At 42.3% G+C, this 22,442-nt stretch overlaps 1 protein-coding gene across 1 annotated transcript in view; it reads right to left on the bottom strand.

The window, feature by feature from the left end:
* NKAIN4 (sodium/potassium transporting ATPase interacting 4) overlaps positions 1–19,065 on the bottom strand; it is a 118,779-nt gene extending 99,714 nt beyond the window's left edge. Inside the window, 1 exon segment of the mRNA XM_043985004.1 lies at positions 18,762–19,065. Coding sequence (XP_043840939.1) covers positions 18,762–18,815 — 54 coding nt within the window. The 5' untranslated portion in view covers positions 18,816–19,065.
* Positions 19,066–22,442: the final 3,377 nt, after the last annotated feature.

Raw genomic sequence — 22,442 nt, 5'->3', positions numbered from 1 at the left:
TCTAACATACCAGGAAAGGCCTCATGCATAAGGTAGGATTTGTGGTGAGTTATGAAGGAAGCCAGGAGGCAAAGGTGAAGGGGGAGAACCTTTCAGGCATGGAGCACAACCAGTTGGAACATCCCAGAGCTAGGAATTAACAGTATCCTCTGCAAGCACAGCAAAAAGGTCAATGTTGCTGGAAGGGGAGGACAGGGTGAGACAACTCAATGTCCAGAAAGGTGTTCTTTCTGTAGGAGGCTGATGGGAGTACATGTTGGCATCTAAAATACCTATAATGGTTGATGTACAAGTTATTACCACTGATAACCAGAGTGCTCTTGATATTGATATGACTGGAGGCAGCTAGGTGGTGCAGTAGATAAAGCACTGGCCCTGGATTCAGGAGGACCCGAGTTCAAATCCAGCCTCAGATACTTGACACTTACTAGCTGTGTGACCCTGGGCAAGTCACTTAACCCCAATTGCCCTTAAAAAAAATAATAAAAAAATATTGATATGACTGCAGCTTGTAAAGGAATAGGTATTTCTATGTGCCTGGGACTGATGATCTGAGAAAGAAACTTCTATCTTATTACAAAATTCACACTGTTCCAGATAGAAAGGTACTTGGAACAGAGAATCAGGTCTCAGTCTCCCTGTCTGCAAAAATGAGGGATTTAAGGGATTTACTAGCTGTGTGACCCTGGACAAGTCACTTAACCCCAATTGCCTTAAAAAAAAAAGAGTTATTTAGGCAAAATTATCTCTAAGGCTTCTTGCATCACTTAACATTCTTAATGTTAAACACTCAATGGTAACACTCTTAATTTCATCCAGGAAAGTTGCCCTTTTGGCCTTACCTATTAAAGAGGGCTGGCTCCAAGTCTCAATCCATGTATCCCAGGCCTCCTCATTTAATCATCATGTCTGGAATCTGACCTACCACATAAGAGCAAGATCTCATGGAAAATATGTCCCAGCATGACAAGTAGATATTCATTTTATTGCCTGCTGGGCTCCAGTCTGATCCTCCACTTTGGTGATAAGACCTGAGATCTTGGAATTATGCAATAGATAATTGCTAGGCTCTGCTCCCAATGGACAGTGATAAACTACTAATCACCAAGAGGCTACTCTCCCCCAGAGGAAGTGCATACCAGAGGCAGCTTTCCTCACAAGGCTCTAGTCAATAGTTTTTTAATTCTCTGGGGCTCAATCAACCTACTCTATACATCACATTTCCCCACTTCCTTTCTGCCCAGTGGAAAAGATTTCCTCTTAAGTTTCCCAAAGGGACAATGGTGTCCAAAGGAAATAGTTCAGGTCATCATCTTGCATTCCTGTGCATGATGGAAGTAATATGGTGTAATGGAATGAACATTAATCTAATGACCATCCAACTGCTGACTATCCCTGTGACCTTTGGCAACACAGTTAATCTTGAGGGTTAGTTTCTTCACCTGTAAATGGGGATCACAACAGTTTACAAAATTGATTTAGAGGTACTTCAAAGCATTACATTAATGTGAGAACATAAACTCTTTTCAGGTAGGGTTTCATTGCTGGTCCTTGTAACCCACAGTGACTGACATCCCATAAGCACTTAATAAATACTTGTTGATGGATACTACAGTGATAATAGACACCCTGTTTTCTGTCCATCCCCCAAAACAAGGAACTCTTTTTTTTTTTTGAGAAAATCATTACCATTGTTTTCAATGCTTCTTCTACCAATTTTTTTTTCTGTGACAGCTATTAAGCACCATCTATGTACAAGGTACTGTGCTAAGTGCTTGGGATACAAAGAAAGGCAAAAAAGTCATCTCTGTTGTCAAGGAGTTATTTTAGTCCTCTGAGAAAGCCAATAGTGCAAAGAAGAGTAGGGGAGTGTGCCTGTGAGTCTGTTAAAATACACAATGTTAATATTAGTATTACCTCACAGGAAGAAAAAACTTTAACTATATAAATGTAAATGTCAACTATTATTATTATTGCTGGGAAAAAAATAAACCAAGCTATTTTTAAATCCTTTAAATGACTACTTTAGTTGTATCCAATTGCATAAAATAATGTCCTAATAATAAATCCCACTGCTCTGGACACCAAAGTCCAACAAAAGCTACAATTAGTCAACTTTATTAGCCCAAGCCTACTTGAAAATAATACTGCATTTCTTTGAAAATAGTTTGCAGTTCAGACCTGTCACTAATTTAGACAGGTCTTACTCTAATTAGTCTGAATGAATCAAGCCAGACTAAAATTTGCATGTAAATCACAGAATGCTTCTAACTCCTTGAAGGCAGTACCGTATTTGTCTTTGTATCTCCCACAGTGCCTAGCACAGAACTTTCCACACAGCAGGCATGCTCAATAAATATTTGCTGAATTGAACAGAATCCCCAGCTACCCTTCTTTCCCATGCTTCTAGCCCCCGTTGTTAAAAGACAGCTCTATAGTTAGACACACCCAGTTTGTTTCAGCGCTGGGAAGATGTTTCTCAGACTTGCTAGGTGGCAGAGCCTGAGACATGCAGAGGGTGGGGAAGAGTGTACTAACTCAACCAGCCCTGAAGACACTGAAGATGGGGGTCTTTTCCCACCCAGCTCAGAAGAGTATGATCTAAAGCCACAGAACAAAGTGTTTTATCAGCAGCTTGAGGGATGTGTCCCAGGTAGTGCAACTAGCTTCCAACTGAATAAAGGGTGTAGGGGATGGAAAATGGCAATCACAAAAACAGTCTGAGGTAGTAAAGGAAGAACAGGAAGTGCTTATCATTGAATAACAAAATTTCCAAGTTAGAAGGGGCCTCTGAGACCATCTAATCCAAAACACCCTTGAAGAAGAGTACTCTCTAAAACATCCCTGACAATGATTGTCCAGCATTTTTGAAGGCTGTATAAATATTAATGATCACTATTATTATGGGGGAAAAAACCCAAGCTATTTTCAAATTCTCTAAATGACAATATTAGTAGTATCCAATTTCATAAAATGATAACCTAATAATAAACCCTACTTAGCTGGACATCAAAATCCAACAAAAGCTACAATTAGACAACTTTATTAGCCAGTACCTACTTGAAAATAAGATTGAATTTCACTGAAAATAGTTTGCAATCCAGACCTGTCGCTAATTTAAATAATTTTTAATGGAGTTATTGTCAGCAACAGTCATGCTTCTTCCTTTTTTTTTTTAAAGTTCTCCAAAAGATGTGAAATCATCATAAGATTAGAGATTTAGATTTCCCTTTCACTTAAAGTGAGAGGGAACCCACTGCACTTCTGACAACCCATTCCACTTCTAAGGAACTCAAGTTATTAGGATCATTGATCTGGAGCCAGAAAGAACCTCAGAGACCATTAGTCCAACCCCCTGTTTTTACAACTGAAGAAATAGAAAGGTTAAGTGCCTTGCCTGAGATCACCCAGGTAACCAGAATCAGAGACAGACTATGAACCTAGGTCTTTTGACTTCTGAGCCAGCACTCTCTCCTATACAATTAGAAAGTTTCTCTTTTCACTGGTGCCTAAGTCTGCCTTTCTTTCATTTCTACCCATAGGTCTTAGTTCTGAGGCCAAGCAAGCTAAGTCTACCAACCTTTACTTGCTGTTAGCTGAGAGCAGCTGTGTGTTTGGCTGCTGGCATAGCCTGACTAAAGAACTAAAAACCAAAACCTGGCCTCGTAGCTCTCCATGTGTGATCTCTGTAAGCAGGTGACAGGCAAGCTGGTGCATTGATTTCCTCGTTATATTTTCATTAAGGGGTGGCAGATGGCATTTAGGGCCACAGCTCCCACATCACTTCACTAGGTAGCAGAGCAGGGAGGCTGATACATCAATCACAAATCTTTAATTCACCTACAGAGCAGGTAAGAAGGGTGAGAGAGAGGTTGAGTGTGGGGGTAAGCAGGGATTATAAAATATTACATCCAAATCAAGTCCTCATTCTCATCTTGGAATGAAATCTGGCACTTGAGCTTCTGTACCCAGCAGCATGGCTGTATTTGATGCCCTTTCCCTGAAGCAGCTGTCTTGATGTCCAGCACCAACCACCAGGGGAATGACCCCTATGCCCAGGCACCAGCTTAGCCAACAGATCGACTCACAAAGGCACTTTGGTTGTCAGAAGTTTTCAAAGTTATTAGTCCCATGACAAACCAACTAATTACAACCCACAGGCTGGAAGGGAGAATGAACAAGCAAACTTTTACTAGAATTATGGCGATTTTAGCACATGGCTAGGATATCTGGGCCATCCCGATATCCCCATCTGACAGGCCACATACCTCACTAAGGGAAGGGAGCTATAATTCCCCATCAGAGGATGCTTCTGGAGATTAAGGAGCCTGGTACAGGGAGAAGCAGTGTCCTAGAACAGAAAGTACCCCCCCCTACCTATAGTGCTCATCAAATCATAGTTCAGACTTCATTAAATTAAAGTAGATTGGAGGCAGCTAGGTGGTTCAGCTCTGGATTCAGGAGGACCTGAATTCAAATCAGACCTCAGACACTTGACACTTACTAGCTGTGTGACCTTGGGCAAGTCACCTAACCCTCATTAACGGGGGTGGGGGGGGGAAGAATCTTCAAGCAAATTAAAGTAGATTTGTAGGTCTCACGAAGGGAAGGTAGAGTGAGGAAAAAATGGGTTCAAATCCTGTCCCAGTCACCAGTTGTGTGTCTCCAGGCAAGTCATTTAACCTCTTTGGACCTCAATTTCCTCATCCGTAAAATTAGGAGGTTCTGACTCAATGGCCTCTAAGGTCCATTCTGGCTTTAAATCTATAATCTTATGGTGATTTGACATCTATTGCAGAGCTTTAAAAAAAAAGAACCATGACCTTCATTGTACCCTTTGACTGACAATAACTCCCTTAAGCCTAGTATTTGCATTCTGGAACAAAGGGCTGGCGGGGAGTGTTAGGTTCTAGTCTGTTTGAAAGGGCTTAACCTGACTTGTTTTTAATAGAAACACAGATGCTCAACCCCACTCTACTTGTCTCTGGGTGTGTTCTCCCAGGGTCACAGAATGTGATTTGGCTTCTCTGTGGTGCTCTGCCAGCCTCCCCCAGCAGCCAGTATTGATGGAAACCAAACATTCACAGGGGAAGCCTGAGAAATGAAGCTAAGGAGAGGGGGGCAATTGGCAAAAAGGGGGGGTTGTAGGGCAAGCCAGGCTTCCTCTCAGATTTGGCTTATTCAAAGTTGCTCTGAAAGGGAAACTGCTGCTTTAGAGAGTGATAGAAATGAAATGAAATGGAGTCCGAGATCAAAACCTAGCATCGATGCTTTCTTGCCCCCATTTCGTTTGATATGGGACAAGTTTATGGCTACAAAAGACCTAGCAGAGGCACATATCACAGGTACACCAGAATATAAGACACCAATCTGATGACCAAGAGAGATGATGGCAGGAAGGTCCAAGCTTGTTAGAGAGGTCAGAGTCATTTATTTTACCCACCTGAAGATTATCAGCCAGCATTGCCTTCTCACCCACTGCTTCAATGGTTGAACAAGGTTCAACAATAGTATGATCATCAGGCAGTACATGATCTCTAAATGAAGGCCCAGATTAAATTAGAAACTGTGTAGTAATGACAGTCATTCAGACTGGGATAGTGGGAAAGAAATGGATTTACCAAAGATACTGCACAAACCCCAAGTGAAATTGAAGTAGAGAATTCTTCTATTATATCACATGATGGAGGTAGGAAAAACACTGGCCTTGGGGCTCATGGAGCCTAAATTTGAAGTCTAACTCTGCCACTGACTGGCAAGTACAACCATGGGCAAGTGGCAGGCCCTCTGCAAGCCCCTGTTTATCCATAAAGAGGGGTTTTGGGGCAGCTAGGTGGCACAGTAGATAGAGCACCGGCCCTGGATTCAGGAGGACCTGAGTTCAAATCTGACCTTGGACACCTACTAGCTGTGTGACCCTGGGCAAGTCACTTAACCCCAATGGCCTCACCAAAAAAGGGGGGGGGTTCACTCAGATGATCTCTAAAGTTCCTTCCAACTCTAAGATTCTATGGTTCTCTGATCAAATTCATACAAACCCATAGAGACATAACCTCCCTGTTTGGGCCCTGGATCCCTAGAAAGGTTAAAAATTATATCTTTGGGGCAGCTAGGTGGCACAGTGGATAAAGCATAGGCCCTTGACTCAGGAGTACCTGAGTTCAAATCCAGCTTCAGACACTTGACACATACTAGCTGGGTAAGTCACTTAACCCCAATTGCCTCACTTAAAAAAAAAAAAAGACAAATTTGATAGGCAGCATGGACATGGGATCATTATCAGAGTTGTGAAGATCTGAGTTCAAATCCCATTTCTGACCCATACTGGCTATGTAATCCTGAGTAACTCACTTAACCTCTCAGTGCCCCAAGACAATTCTCCAAGACTACAAGTTGCTGCTTGACAAAGAAAAATATATAAATGAAATTCCTAGTCAAGTTGGGTCCTGAGACTCCTGTAGAATTCTTGAAAGTCATTTACCATCTTAAGGATATGAAGCCTAAATGCACATGGACTGAGTAATGTGATATCTCTTGGAGGGGCTACAGCCTTGACATGCCACTCACACATGTGGGCATAAATACAAACACACACACACACACACACACACACATACACACACACACACACACCCTATATGCCCCTAGCCTTGTTCTTTCTCTTTCAATTAGAGATGGACCATGGCTCAGACTTCCTCTGCCCCCTTTCAGAAAATGTAGCTCAAAAGTTTGGTCCATCTCATCCAACAAAGTAAAAATCCCAGCACTAATATGGATAGCATGATTTAAAGCTTCCTGTTTTTCTTCTTCCCCCAACCCAATCCATACTGCATAAGTTACTTAATTTTCCTAAAATCGCGCAATCATTACATCACTTCCCTGATCAACAGCCTCCAATGGCTCTTAATTACCTACATATTAAAGTTCAGACAACTTAGCCCAGCATTCAAGGCCCTTCAAAACCTGATTCCTATCTACTTTATGTGCAACTGCTCCCCCAAATCAGTCATAATTTGCAATAATTCCACCTAGGGCAAGTGGCAGCATGGGGAGTAGGGTGAGGATGGGGATATGACAGGATCATCTGGTATATAGCCTGGAGAAAAGGAAGTAAGTCCAATGCAGGAGACAGAGTTGTGGCCACTGGGAAATGGAAGCATACCTCAAAAGACACCTTAATTTTCATACTTTGCTGAAAGTATAGAGGGGAGGAAATATGCCACCACAACAAAGAAGAGATGGTTGGTGGAGAAAGCTGGATGAGACACCAAGGATGGGTCACAAGAAGGGGAGGAAGTAAACCTAGGAAGATGCTGTCCACACCCTCTAAATTTTCTAGCCTGTAGCAAAACACCAGTTGTCCACCCTAGTTATGTCTCTGGAGGACATGAACAGTCTGTTTCAACCAGGACAGTCTCTTTTCTTATGTTCACTACACACCATGTTCAATACCAATTTAGTTCTTTTGTTCACTCTCTTTTCCCTCTTTTGGAATGTTTTTACCTCACCTACCACAAGATTTGAAGAAAAGGCACAACTCCTCTTTCCTTCTTCAATACTACCCTTAACCTAATAGGTAGTACTGAACAGGGTGAACTTTCCTGTCCTTATATGTAATTCTTTTCCTCTCAGGGCTAGGAATAATATGGCTGAATAATTAGGTGACTGGCACTGTTTGGGGCCTGTATCTTTGCATCATGTTTTGTGTTTGCCAGATATTTAAAACAAACCAAACCAAAAACCCCTACAGATTTGGATTTATGTATCTTATGGCTATGAGTCTATTCATTGTTAGCTAGGCAAATGTTAAGTCCCCCAGTAGCTCTTACTCAATTCTTGTTGTAATACACTCCCCTATACCCTTTCTCCAGTTCTTGTTTCCTGAGCTCTCCAAAAATATCTTGAGGACCAGAACAGCCTGGGACAACTTTGCCTTTAGTACGGAACTGTAGGCAACCTGGATGGTCAGCAGGTATAAGAAGTGAGATGTTGGGGCATTACTCTGATAAATAAGGCCAATCACCCAAACTAGACAAATTTGGGAGAAAAGCAAATTGGCCTGATCCGGGTCACCTACCCACCCTAATCAAATTCACAAGACAACTCTTGTTCTCTTTTTCTTTTGCCTAAGCTAAACCACAATGATGGAGGCAGAGGATAATCCAAATACGTGACAAACCTAATTATCCAACACTCATCTTTTTGTTTCCTACCAATCCCTTCTAGCCAATATCCTTTTCTATACAGTAGAATAAACTAAGACAGATGGCATCAAGGACGATGGTCCACACTACCAAACACTGTATAGAAGGTGTACCTCATTAGCAATGGATATGTACTTGAAAAAAGGTATGTGTAAATGTAACCTTAAGAATTAGACACATTTTATTCATTCCAAGGGAACTCACTATTGAACATAGAGGCCAGGTGGAGCGATAGAGAGAGTGCTGGGCTTGGATCATAGATTTTTAGCTGGTGCAGGGACCTCAGGGATCATGTAGGCCAGTCTCCTCATTTAATGGATGAGGAAACTGGAACCTTGAGAGAAAGTGTCTTCTTTCTTAAGAGTCACACTGATAGTAAAAGGCAGAGTCTGAATTTGAACCCATATTTTCTGACTCAAAATCCAGCCCCATTATCTGAATCCTGGCTCTGAGGCTTATTCTTTATGTGATCTTGGGTAAGTCATTTAACTTGTTTGGTTCTCAGTTTCTTCACCTACCAAATGCCTTATTTATGTCATGATGCTGTTATGAGGAAAGTACAACAGAAATGTGTTATTATCATTAGAAGCTTTATTAACTGTAGAGAAACTTTTTGGAAATCAAGTATTTTTGATGACAGAATAATTCTCACTTATTTGTGTAGTAAGGGCAGATTTTCATGTTTTTCAGTTTCCCTGAAGGTGGACCAACCTATGTTGGACTCAAGTCCAGTTAGCAGGAATATCAGGGTTAGTTTGCATTCTAGAACATCCCTAAATTGATTGGGTTTTTTTTTCTTCTTAAAATAGTCTTAGAATTTTTTTTTGCAATAGTAAGATTATATAATAGGACTTGTTGGACTAGGATGGATTTAATAAACAATGAATGGGATAATAGTTATAAAGTGCTTAGCACAGTGCCTGGCAAACAAGAGGTGCTTAATAAATGGTTATTCTATCCATTCATCCATAGGGAGTTTCTGGAATCAGATCTATACCTGTATTAGTAACAATGACACAAAGCCTTGAGACCTCACTGCTACCTTTTGCTCCCTCTAGTTCTTTGGAGGAAATGTATTATTATAAATAATCATAATGATAATTAGCATTTATTTAGTGCTTTAAAGTTCAAAAGGTGTTTTATATAGGTTATCTCATTTGATCCTCACAACACTGGGACATAGGTGCTATTATTATCACAATTTGCAGATGAAGAAATTGAAGTTGAAGGAAGTGAACCTGCCAACAGTCAATAATATGAGTCAAGATTTGAACTCTGGTCATCGTTACTACTAGTCTAGCCTAAGAGAGGCATAGTCTTACTGTTTTCCTCATTTTAAAAGGCAGTTAGTTAGGTGGCATAGTGGATAGGGCACTAGACCTGAAGTCAGGAAGACCTCAGTTCAAATTTAGCTTCAGACATTTACTAGCTTTGTGACCCTGGGCAAGTCACTTTAACCTCTGTCTGACTCGGTTTCCCCAACTGTAAAATAAGGATAATAATAGCACCTAGCTCCCAAGGGTTGTTGTGAGGATCAAATGAGATGATATTTGTAAGGCACATAGCAAAGTGCCTGATAAACAGTAGATGCTTAATAAATGCTTGTTTCATTCCTTCTTTATAAGTATCCTCATTTAAGACAAAGCCATGTCTGACCTCCTGGAGGCCTCAGTCATAATCCTGTTGCTTTCCAGAACCCAAGTTATATCCCTGATAAATCTACCATTCCCCTCCCACCCCTTCCTCACTATGTCTAGGTCAACAGCAGTTGGGCTTCTAGAGATGGCAAGCAAAACAGTATCAGTCCAGTAATTGTTGTCTACCCTTCTACATTACATCTCCATCATGCCCAAGGTCAGCTACTCAGATCCTCTCTCCAAACCACATCTCATTGTCTTACCTTTGATTAAGTAGAGGAGGGGGCTTTGAAAACCTTTGCTAAGTGCCCCTCTCCTCTTCCATTAGCAAATCCATTACTTGTAAGGAGCTGAAAAATTCTGTTACAATAATCGCAAACAGTATTATTGTTAATAATGATAATAATAAAGATAGCAAAATGAGATCTTGTCAGCCAATTGGATACCAGTTGGGGGCAGGGGAAGGGGGATGGTGAAAAAGAATGAATTCACGTGGGAAATCCACTGGAATCACTGTATTCCCATCCCCCATGCTGACTGCTTTTAAGAAGCTCTCCCTGCTGAATATATGTATTGTTAAGTAGCACTCTAAGGCTGTTTCAGTCCAAAAAGAAAGCTTATTTTCTATTACAGGCTTTAATGCCAAATAACTGATCCATGCATCTAAGGGCTCTCTTCTCCCTTGGGGAATCATACATTTAGAAGCCACCTCATTAGACAAAGGGAGCTTTCCATTATGGATTTTAGATAAATAATAAACATGCATGGGGCCCAACTTTATTATTAAAAGGAGACTCAAATAATTTGTGTTATGTGAGCAAGCCCATCTTTTGTACAAGGTATTTAAATAACAGATGAATGTTGAGGCAGATTCCCTCCCCTGTGAAGTGAGGAAAAGCCATCACATTTACAGTATCTGAGAATGTCAGAGGCAGAAGGGAATTCAAGGCTCATTGAAGTCCAATAAATCAATAAGCATGTATTAAGTGCTTACTATGTACTATGCAGAATACAAAGAAAAAAGTGAAACAGCCCCCTCCCCTCAAGAAGCTTCTGTTCTTCCCAGAGGAGAAAACACATACAAAGATATACACAATGTAGATACAAAATAATTATTGGGGAGTGGGGATTAGCAGCTGTGGGGATCAACAAAAGCATTATATATAAAAAGTAACCCTTGGGCTAAATATTGACACAGACCAGGGGTTCTAGCAGGCAGAGGTGAGAAGGGAGCACGTGGCAGATACAAGGCCAATCATTACAAGGCCACATAGATGTGAGAGAGGGTATGTGTGCAAGGAAACAGGAACAGCTAGGCCAGTGCAACCTCTTCACTCCACAAATGAAGAGACTGAAGCAGTGGTGGAGACAAGAAAAACATCCCCAGAAGACACTATGGAGTCAAGGAGGATATAGCGCCGTGAGGGGCACTGATGTAGCGAATATGAAGGTTTGGTTCATTTGGCAGCTTGCTTTGCCAATGGACCAACATGTAACTGTGTTTTTTTAATTATTGTTGCTAAATTGTACTTTCTACAATTATTCCTAGTTATATATTAATGGCGATTGCACCCAGTTTGGGCATTATGTATTTATTATTAATTAATATTATATATTAGTAAAGGATTGACCACATGTCTCCCTAAGTTCCTCTGAGTCTCAGACCTTCAGGCCTACATTCCAAGCCAAGAAAATGGGTCCAGGAAGCTGATGGGCATGACCAGAGGGAGAGGGGCAAGAAGAGAGCAACAGAGGCTGACCCTGGTGTGGCCAGGGGTTTTCTCCTCCTTAGATAGAGGCAGGTCATTATACATTGATATAAGCTAATTGGTTACAGCATCATTCAATTCCATTGATTGACATGACTTGAGGGTGGTCTAAAGAGTATATAAAAGGGTAAATTCCTCCATCCAAGTATGTTTCTTCCCTAACTAAAGAAAAGAATTAACCTGCATTTCCTTTGTTCCCCTGGGCATATTCTGGGGTGAGGGGGAGAGAGCAACTAAACTGATGTCTGGATCTTTCCTGGAAATCCATTATTAATAATCATTTTTTCACATCCCCTTAGGTCTCTCTTTACTCTGCCACAATGAAAGCACAGACTCTGGCGCTCTTTCCAATCCATCACACTGCCCTGTCGAAAGGGGTGTGTTTATTTAGCACCTAATTGTAGAGAAGTGACTCAGCCAGAGTCACTCAGATGCTAAGTAGTAATGCCAAGATTCAAAACCTGCTGTCTGACAAAGGCATGATCCTGACCCTTCCCCTTTGGGTACTCACAATCAAAGGCATGCTCAGAGAGACCACAGAAGCTTCCAAGGTCAAAACCAAACAGAAATAATGGGCATGGAATGAATGACATACAGAAATTAAAGGCCTGAATATACAATGCCATTGTTAATGTGCTTTCATGTTGGAGAAGCCAGGAGTGAGATGGAAAAAAATCAGTTCTATACACACATATTAAGAATTTTTGTTGTTCAGTCATTTCAATTATGTCCAGCTCTTTATGATCCACTTGGGGTTTTCTTGACAAAAACACTGGAGTGCTTTCTTATTTCCTTCTGCAGCTCATTTTACAAATGAGGAAGCTAAGGCAAACAGTGTTAAGTGACTTGCCCAGGGTCACACAGCTAGTAAGCGTCTGAGGCCAGATTTGAGCTTAGGTCTTCTCTACTCCAGGTTTAGCACCAGCACTGTAACCCACTGTACCACCTAGAAGCCCTTATATATTAAGGGTTGGGCTGGCCATCAAGTGGGGGGCAGGGCAATGAGGGTTAAGTGACTTGCCCAGGGTCACACAGCTAGTAAGTGTGTCAAGCATCTGAGGCTGGATTTGAACTCAGGTCCTCCTGAATCCAGGGCTGGTGCTTTATCCACTACACCGCCTAGCTGCCCCCATCAAGTAAGTTTTCTTGAAAAAGTCAACTACCAAAATCTAATTGAATTAAATTTAAATAATTGGCCTCTTTATGAAGATGCAGACACTGGCTAGCTGCACCCCAATGTTCTAAAAGAATTAGGGGGCAGCTAGGTGGTGCAGTGGATAGAGCACCGGACCTGGATTCAGGAGGACCTGAGTTCAAATCTGACCTCAGACACTTGACACTAGCTGTGTGACCCTGGGCAAGTCACTTAACCCCAATTGCCTCACAAAAACAAACAAACAAACAAACAATGCCACCTTCTGAGGGAGGCCTTTCCTAACCCCTGGACAGCCAGTACACCACATGCCACCTTCCCCCCATTACTTTCTATATGTTGTTTTTTACTTATCTATGTACATGTTGTTCCACAGTCACAGAATGTAAGCTCCTTGAGGTAAGACTTCTTTGTTTTTGCCTTGGTATGCACTGTGCTTAGCATAAAAATAGCACATATGTGCTTAGCACATAATAGGCACTTCATAAATGATCCATTAAAATTATTCTCATTTTACAGATACAAGAAAATCTCTGAAAGGCTCAGTGATTCCCACATTTTCATGTCTAGTCAATAGTCAGCACTGGAAGCCCGGTCTAGCTCTCAGTATAGCTCACAGGATAGCACTATGCAGGACAGCTCTTCCCATATTACCATGCCACCTGTGGTCATTGCTTAGACTCTACTGTTATTATGAGGATGATGAGGGAAATCTTTACCTAAAGGAAATTCAGAGGCAGCTAAAGGGAGTGGGGAGTAGGCATAAAACCATTCACATTAGGAAGAACAGAATATGGCAAATTTAGGGAACTCTATCAAACCTAACACCTTATAATCTACCTCCACCCACAAACTACTTCAACCTAACTCTTGACCCTGCTTCTCAGTAGTCTCTTAGATTTTACTGTGGTCCAGGTTTTGACCCTGCTTCTCCTCTAAGCATAGCTTATTGCCTCTGGCCTGTCAACTCTGTGATTTATCTTCCTGGTATCCACAAAAAATTCAGCCCCTACCATTGCAGGGAACTTCTCAAATTTGATGCCCCTTCCACCCCCCAAAATGAAGGAGACCTCTAGCTTTGGGAACAAGGGAAAGGAATGGCATGGGGGGCAGGGCAATGAGGGTTAAGTGACTTGTCCAGGGTCACACAGCCAGTGTCAAGTGTCTGAGTCCATATTTGAACTCAGGTCCTCCTGAATCCAGGGCCGGTGCTTTATCCACTGAGCCACCTAACTGCCCCTGATAATATAACATCTTATTTGATGTTGGAAATAAGTGAAGTCGCTGACCACTGAAAGCCCTCTGTTGTAATGAGTTCCAGTAATGGTTTTAAAATGCTTACAAGTCTACATCCTAATTTTTCTTCACTTTGGCACTCTTTGGGGGCTTTTTCTTACTGGTGCAAGTAATGAATGAAAAGACTTAAAAGTCTGAAAAGAACTAAAAGGCGATTTGGAAGGGAGATACTTCAAGTTTAGAGCTGATGTTATGGATGAAAAAGGGGCCTCTGTGGGGGGTTAGTAGGGGTCTGAGACAGGCTGGGGAAGTCTTTATTCTTGATGCCAATACATTCAATGGATCATGACAAGATAATGAGAATTGCTAACACATATGAGGCAAATGAAACTCCTAACAGAAAGAGGCATTGTAATCCCCAAAGGTGCTGGCAACTGGTTACGCAAAGGACACATGACTTTCTTCCAAATTTTCAGTCCCTAGAACCCAGCCTGGGGGTGAATTTTTAAATCTTCTCTACTGTGTTTCTTACCTCATCACTGTAAATGAAGTAAGAATCCTGGGAAATTTCTAAGTCCATCACAATCCAGCCTGGCTTCAGAATGGCAAAGTTCACCCTATTCTTTGGGGAGGAGGCTCCCAAAAAGAAATGCTTGGGGGTCTTTGTCTAGTATCTTGGTAACTAGAAAACTCCCACGGTTGTCAAGCAAACTCCTCTCCTTTTTATTCCCCTCCCTCCACCACATCAAATCCCAGTGACCTGAGAGCCGTGGTTGGTGTAAAGGCCCTCTTCTCCTTCTTCCCAAAGCAGGATGATGAACTGGTGAATTTAACTGACAGACGGCAATTATCTCTTAGAACAATAGCCCATTCAAAGGCAGCCCTGGTACATTTTCAGTGTGCTGTTGGCCTGGCCAGAAAACAACTACCCAGCCACAGACAGGATCCCCAATGACCCAGCCCACCATCCTGGACAGGTAACACAGAAGCAGTGAGTCCAAGGAAACAGAATCTGAGGTCACAACCCTTTATCACCTTCTCTTTCAGTGAATTACAAGTCACACCCTTAGTAACTTTGAATGACTTCTTTCTTAATTCATTTTTTAAGCCTTGTGAAATTATTAATGCCAGTGACTATGACAATTTAAAGATATCCCAAGGTGAATCAAATTCCTAAGGCCACATTTTTCAGTTCCCACCTTTGCTCAATTACTTATTGATTTAGGAGATAGATGACTCCCAAATTAGTATCTCTAGTTGTCACTTGGACCACACTACTCCAGTCCTCCACTTCAACTGCATGCAAGGACAGCTCTATGTTTATACCCACCTGGCACCTCAAATTCAACATACCTAAAGTCATTTCAAATCCCCTTCCCCACTACCCAAAGCAATCTATTTGTTTGTTCAAACCCCTCCCCCCCCCACTTCTGTTAATGGCATCAACTTGGGCTGGAATCCCCAGCAACTAGCGAATAGTAGAGACTTAATAAGTGCTTGTTCATAGATTGATTGGAAACCAGGGGTGTATCTGACTATCTTTCTCACTCCTGTCTTCCCCACAAATAAACATTCAGTTACTAAGTTTTTTGCTGCTGCTCTAGGTCAGGTCTTTATTACATCATGCCCAAACTATCAGAATACCTTCTCTTATCTTTCCACTCCATCTTTAATCCATGTTGTGAAGGGTGCCAGACCACCCTTCCTAAAGCATTCTCCATTTTGCCTGAAAAATCAGATCCAAAATCCTTATCTTTGCATTTAAGGCCCTCCTAGATCTTCTCCCAAGGTATTACAGGATCCAGAAATAGAAGGGATCTTAGAGATCATTTAGTCCAGGTCTCCTTAAACTTTTTCCAATAGCAACCCCTTTTCAACTGAGAAATTTTTATGTGACTTCAGATATATAGGTATATAAAATAGGTATACATGACCTTTTACTGCTGCCAAATTTTTAGTGACCTCCACATTCAGTTATGTGAGCCCATATAGAGTCATGACCATCAGTTTAAGAAGTTAAGATTTAGTCCAACCCCCCTCATTTCACAAAGTGAAGACACTTGCTTCTAGTCACCTGTCCTATAATCCAAAAGAAACTGGACAATTCACCCCTTCCTAAACAACATCCTGCCACCCCCCCCACCACATACACCCCACTTCCATGCCTTTGTTTAGGCTGTTACCTTCAACTGGAATGGTCTTCCCTACTGAAATCCTATCCATCTTTCAGGGATCAGTTCAAATGCCACCTCCTCTTAGATCACTCCAGCTAAAAATAATCTGTCCTCTGCTCTGCATTACAGTAGTACTTAATTTGTACCACATTCTGCTTTGTTGTGCAGATGTGTATGTGTACTTGGGAGGGGGAATGTAGTGGGGGAGAGAGGGAGGGTCTTTTTTTTTTTTACCAGGACCCCTTACCAAGCTATGTATTCTTTGAGAATAGGGATGGTGTCTTGTTTGTCTTTGTATTCCCTACAACCCCCAGTACAGTGCTTTGCGCATAGTAGGCACTCAGTAAATGCTTAGTAATGAAATTACAATTTGACATCAGCATTAAATTGTTTTGAGACTTACAAAAAAAATCAAATCAAAATCTATTTTTAGAGGCTAGTTGAGTCTTATTGGAGTTGTCTCTTTCCTCCACAGAGCTCAAAGCACTTTATTCTTTATACCCTTTATTTGGCATGTTATCATTCTCCAACTAATGCCTTCGCTTGTATTTAATTCTGAAACTGCTATTTAGTTTTGAATGTGCTTATAAACTAGCTTCCCAACTAGATCAAGTTTTGAGAAGACAAGAACAAAAGTTGTGTCTTACTCATCTTTGTATCCTCTAAAAAATTAGCATGCTCCACATAGCAGGTCCTTTATTAACTTTCATCATTTAACATTTATTGTCATGGGTGAAATAGGTGGTGGGGGTCTTAGGTATTCCTCGGTAGAGAATTACACTCTTGTTCACAGTCCAATTAGAATTAAGATGGTCTTTTATTTGGGCTCTAGAGAAAGTGACCGATAGAAAAGTCAAAGACAGCCTCAAGGAAAGGAGATAGCTTAGAGACATCTTTTTCCTCAAAAAGAAGGAAGGCCAAAGCTTTTATAGAGGATAGATGTATTAAATGTATAATTGTTTTCGTTTTATTTTTTAAAATATTGATTCAGCCCCTTCTTTACATAGTATTTAGAGCTGGAAGGGACCTTAGAGATCTTCCTCAACTATTTTTTGACCCAACCCCACCCTCAACCCCACCACACTCAAAAAAAAAAAAAAAAACCTTCCAGGAAATATAAGGTGCGTTACTATGAGATGGACCAGAATTTCCATTAAAAACTATGTGCTGCCCTTTTTTGGGGGGGGGGGGCGGTGTTAGTCTCACTTCTAAAGCTGGAAGAATAACAATGGCCCTAGCAGCAACCAAACAACCAGGCAAAAACTGTAATAACAAAGAGAGGGCATTTCCTTTTTAAGATGGGAGAAACCCCACTCTATTAGCAATTGATAAACCAGGGAACCACCAGATAGAAGCCCAGCCCAACGGAGAATCACAAAACAGGGAAACCTTTGTTTATCCCGGTCCTGGGCTGACAGGCTAGCAGATAGAAGGGCAAGTCCGTTCAATTTTGGAAATCAGCATTCTAGAGATTAAGCTATCGAACTCAGTTTCTTTTAAAAAGCATTCTATCCACAGGATTTCTCAGAAGACTTCTTTGAGGACGGAACAAAAAGAGCCTTTTAAACAGTATACAAGATTTCAAGAGAGAATCCATAGAGAGAAAATAATCGTTAAGTTAACTGATGTGTCGAAGTTACTTCTCTCTGAGATGTTAGCTACTTCTAAAGTGGTGTGTCAGTCCAGCACAGCGGGGCTCACAAATACTGAGACGCAAAACAGTGGACTCTTTCTACACCATCCCCTTTCCTTCTCCCGCGCCCTCAAGTACACACTCACACATTCGCGAACGCACAGAAACGCGGAGGGAACTCTCATCATTATCCTCATCTCCTTATTGGTTTGCCTCAGTTGTCTTTCAAGAAGGGGTACATTTTGATTAAGGTCCACTTCCAGTTCTCTGAATCTGGTTTTGTCTAAGAAAAAGTGAACCTCCCGAAAATGAATTCAGACTCGTCTATTTGTGTGTGTAAATACACAACGGCAATATACATAGATGGCCCTTATCAACGATACACACGGGGATACATATATCCCCTATTCACACTGAAACTATAAGAAAACCCAGTACTTGTTGAGTTTATTGTCAGACCCTTAACACAAAAACGTAAGGTCCAAAGTTAGGAGGACGTTGAACAGTAATGCCCAAACCTCACCAACACCAGTCCGAACCCTCAATTCCCTTGGAACTGAAGGGCCCCTTCCTTCAGGATAGACAGACAGACAAACGGAAGGGTGCCCCCTGCTTTCTAGGGGGAAAGGATGAGCACATTTTTCTTCCCACCCCAGCCCAGGCCCCCAGTACGGCAACAAAGGAGCTCCCCGGTTTTTCCCGTTTGGCCCGGAGGGACGGAGCTTTTGTTCGTCAGGCGGGGTCTCCAGACGCCGCTTTAACCTGTCCGCCACCTGTCCCTTTGCCCCCTCCCCTTTCTAGGCAGCTGAGGTTTGGCACCACCCTGACCGCGGAGCTGGAGTCCCAGGGGGTAGCTAAAGTTTGGACAGGAGAGCCCTACTGGAGGCGGGGGGGTCTGACTCTCCTTCTCTGGCTGCTGAAGGCTTCTTTGGGAAGAGTGGACAAAGCTACTTACCAGCTGTAAAGTGCAGATGGAGATAAGCGTGCAGCGGCCAGTGCAGCATCCCATGGTCCCGGCACGCACAGGGCTGCTCGATTCGGCCCAAGTTCCGATGTGCTGCTACAGCTGCTGCTGGCCGCCAGCCCCGGCTCAGTGCGTTGGTTCCCGGACCATGCCCTCTTGCCTCCGGCTCCTAGTCGCCTTTGCCTGGCCGCTTGGCCGGACTCACCAGCGCCCAGAGCCCCCGCCCCCTATCCGCCTCCCTAGCTGTGGCAGCAGCCAGATAACAGCTGCTCCGCCTATTCCCGCTGCTGGGGGGGGGGGCGGAGAGCGGAGAGCAGTCCCGCTACAGGGATTCTCCGCCTGGGTGGTTGGGAGGGGAGTGAAAGGGAGGGAATGGAAACCAAGGAAGGGACCACTTCTTAAAGGGGCGATGCCTGGGAGTTGCTAAAGATATATAGGAGCGCAGGAGTTTTGTTTTAGTGTGTTAATGAAAGAAGTTATTGACTTGCAAATATTCTAGAAGAAGGTTATTCATCCGTTCTTTCTTTAAAATGTTAAAAAAAACCACCACTTTTATTTTGCAGCAAAGTACCAATCCAGTCTAAACCTGTTTTCCTATTACCTGACTGACATTTATTTCTGTTTCACAAGTCACTATAAACTTTAGACAGTATAGTATCCATCATCATCCTCTAGAAAACACCCTACAGATCACCCCGGCTTTCCCAATTGTCTTAGTGATTCTATATCACCATCTCTACTCCAATACTATGTCGACTATACTATTGTGGTGTAGACCCTAAATAAAACAATAGGGAAACCCATAGAATGAAAATAGATTGGCAATCCGGAGACATACCTGCTCATCAGAAGAAAACAAGAGATCAATCTCATCCTTTCTCGGCAAAAATAATGAAGAGGTTTGCCATTTCCTTTACCAGTGGATTAAGGCAAACAGAGGTCAGAGGTCAAATGACTTGCCAAGGGTCACACATCTAGTGAGTGTATGAGGCTAAATTTGAACTCAGGTTTTCCTGACTCCAGGTCCAGCAAGTATTCTCTCCACTGAATCACCTGGCTTCCTCCTAACCTAGAATTGACAGAAGCCTTTCTTTTTCATTTCCTTGGGGTTTTGACTATGGTTTTTGTCCACTTCAGACAGAAAAGAGACCTTTCCTGATTCCCCCAGGTTAGTGTGTCCCTGACCCAAAATGACTTTGCAATTGTATTTATTTTGTGTACTATACTGAAACTTTCTGTCTGTCTGTCTCTCTTTCTATATATACACACACATATATATGTATACGTATACATATATGTATACCTATACACACATATGTAATTTCTCATTGCCACTTCCAGGTTCTCCCTCTTCCTGCTTCACTCAGTAACCTCTCTTCCTTTATCATTCATGCTATTCATATCTATCACCCAGTCAAAATCCTAGTATTGATTGTCTACAGGTACCCCCAAACCAGTCCTCTTTCTTCCCCAATGAGTTTAGTAATGGCTTACAGTTTTTCACTCTTCCCCAACTCCTACCCTCATACTAGAGACCTCAACATACATATTGATTCTCCCTTAAATACCCTAACCATTCAGATCCCCATCCTACTCTCATCCCATTAGCTACTCCTCCATTCCACTTCAGCTACACACAAAGATGGCCATACCCTTGATCTTGCCATCACCCACAAATGTACCATTTCCATGTTCAAGAATTCTTAAATCCCCTTATCTGACTGTAATCTCAGGGCTTTCTCCCCCTCCCTCTGCCCTCCTTTACATAACCCTACTCTTCATCCTCACCATGACCTCTAATCACTTGACCCCTCCATTCTCTCCTGGGCCATCTCCCCTGCACTAGGCGCTCCTTCCTCCCCATCTTGACTCCTTGGTGAACCAATTCAACTCTATACTGTCTTCTTCCCTTGAATCTTTTTATTATCATGTCTCTAATTATGCCCAGACATACTTCAACATGAGATTTGTCACCTTCACACCTACACATTGCTATTAAATGAAGGTGGTAAAAAATCATGCAACCATTCTGACTAGGTCCACTACAAGGATCAACTAGAGCCTCACTGCTGCTAAGCAATCCTACTATACCTCCCTAATCATCTCACTATCCCACTCTCCACAGCACTCCTCCACACCTCTTCATCCCTCCTCAAACCTCTCATGGCTTGCCTTCCCCCTACTCTCTCGGCTGAAAACCTTGACTCATATTTTGCAGAAAAAAATTGAAGTCCTTCTCCCTCAACTCCTTCTCCCCTTTTCCTCATCACCTGTCAGAACGGCCTTCTGCCACTCTCTCTTCCTTCACCCCTGTCTCACATAATAAAGTGGCTTAACCCCTTACCAAGGCTAATACATATACTTTTCAAATGATCCCATTCCATCCTTACTTCTTCCAACAGACTTCCCCTCTGTCATCCCCAATCTAATTTTTTTCAATCTTTTCCTCCCTGCTGGCTCCTTCCTTATTGTCAACAAACATAATCATGTCTTTCCACCATAGTGGAAAAACCCTCACTTCACTCTTCTATCCCTGCTCACTATAGACCTCTCTCTCTCTCTCTCTCTCTCTCTCTTTCTTTTTTTGCAGGGCTATGGGGGTTAAGTGACTTGCCCAGGGTCACACAGCTAGTAAGTGTCAAGTGTCTGAGGCCGGATTTGAACTCAGGTACTCCTGATCCAGGGTGGGTGCTTTATCCACTGTGCCACCTAGCTGCCCCCTATAGACCTATATCTCTTCACTCCTGTGTAGCTAAATTTGAGAAGACCTACAATAGGTTCCTCTACTTTCTCTCTTTGAACTCTCTCCTTGTTCCTTTACAATTTGGCTTCTGACCTTAAGATTCCATTGAAGTTCCACTGATCTCTCTAAAGTTACTAATGATCTTAGTTGCCAAATGCAATGGCCTTTTCTTAATCCTCATTCTTGACCTCGGCAGCCTTTGACACTGTTGACTACTTTCTCTTCCTGGATACTCTCTTCTCCTTAGCTTTTTGGAACACCGGGCCTCGCAGTTTTCCTCCTACCTAAATGCTCCTTTGCTGCACCCTCCTTCAGATCATGCCCTCTAACTGTAGGTGTCCCTCAGGACTTTACCCTGGGTCCTTTTCTCTTCTCCCTCTATGCTACTTCACTTGGTGATCTCATCAACTTCCAAGGATTAAATTACCACTGAGGTGTGCAATTAGAGGCATAGGCATGAAGGAGTTTGTGTGTAAAATCTGTAAATGTCATCCCTGGTTACCCTGAGGGTTTAGGATCCTCCTCTTGAAAATGATTTGTTTTCATTTTTCCTTCCTGCTCCAATCTCTCCCATGACTTCTAATCTCACATCTCCCACTGTCTTTCAGACATCTTGAATTAGATGTCCAGTAGCCATCTTAAACTCAGTATGTCCATCTCATTATCTTTCCCCCTAAACTCTCCCCACCCTTTACCTTCCCTATTACTGTAGAGGACAAAACCATCCTCCCAATCCCTCAGGCTTGAAATTTAGGAATGGCATCCTGGGTTCCCCATTATCTCACACCCTGTTCCCCCATTTCCAAGCTGTTTCCAAGGCCCCTTGATTTGACTTTTGCAACATCTCTCAAACATGCACCCTTTTCTCTTCTAACACTACCACCACTCTAGTACAGGCACTCATCACCTCACATCTTGATTACTGCACT

The sequence above is a fragment of the Dromiciops gliroides genome, chromosome 2, assembly GCF_019393635.1.
Source record: "Dromiciops gliroides isolate mDroGli1 chromosome 2, mDroGli1.pri, whole genome shotgun sequence".
Lineage (NCBI taxonomy): Eukaryota > Metazoa > Chordata > Mammalia > Microbiotheria > Microbiotheriidae > Dromiciops > Dromiciops gliroides.
The sequence above is the reverse complement of the archived record's forward strand: the minus strand, read 5'-3'. Positions and strand labels throughout refer to the sequence as shown.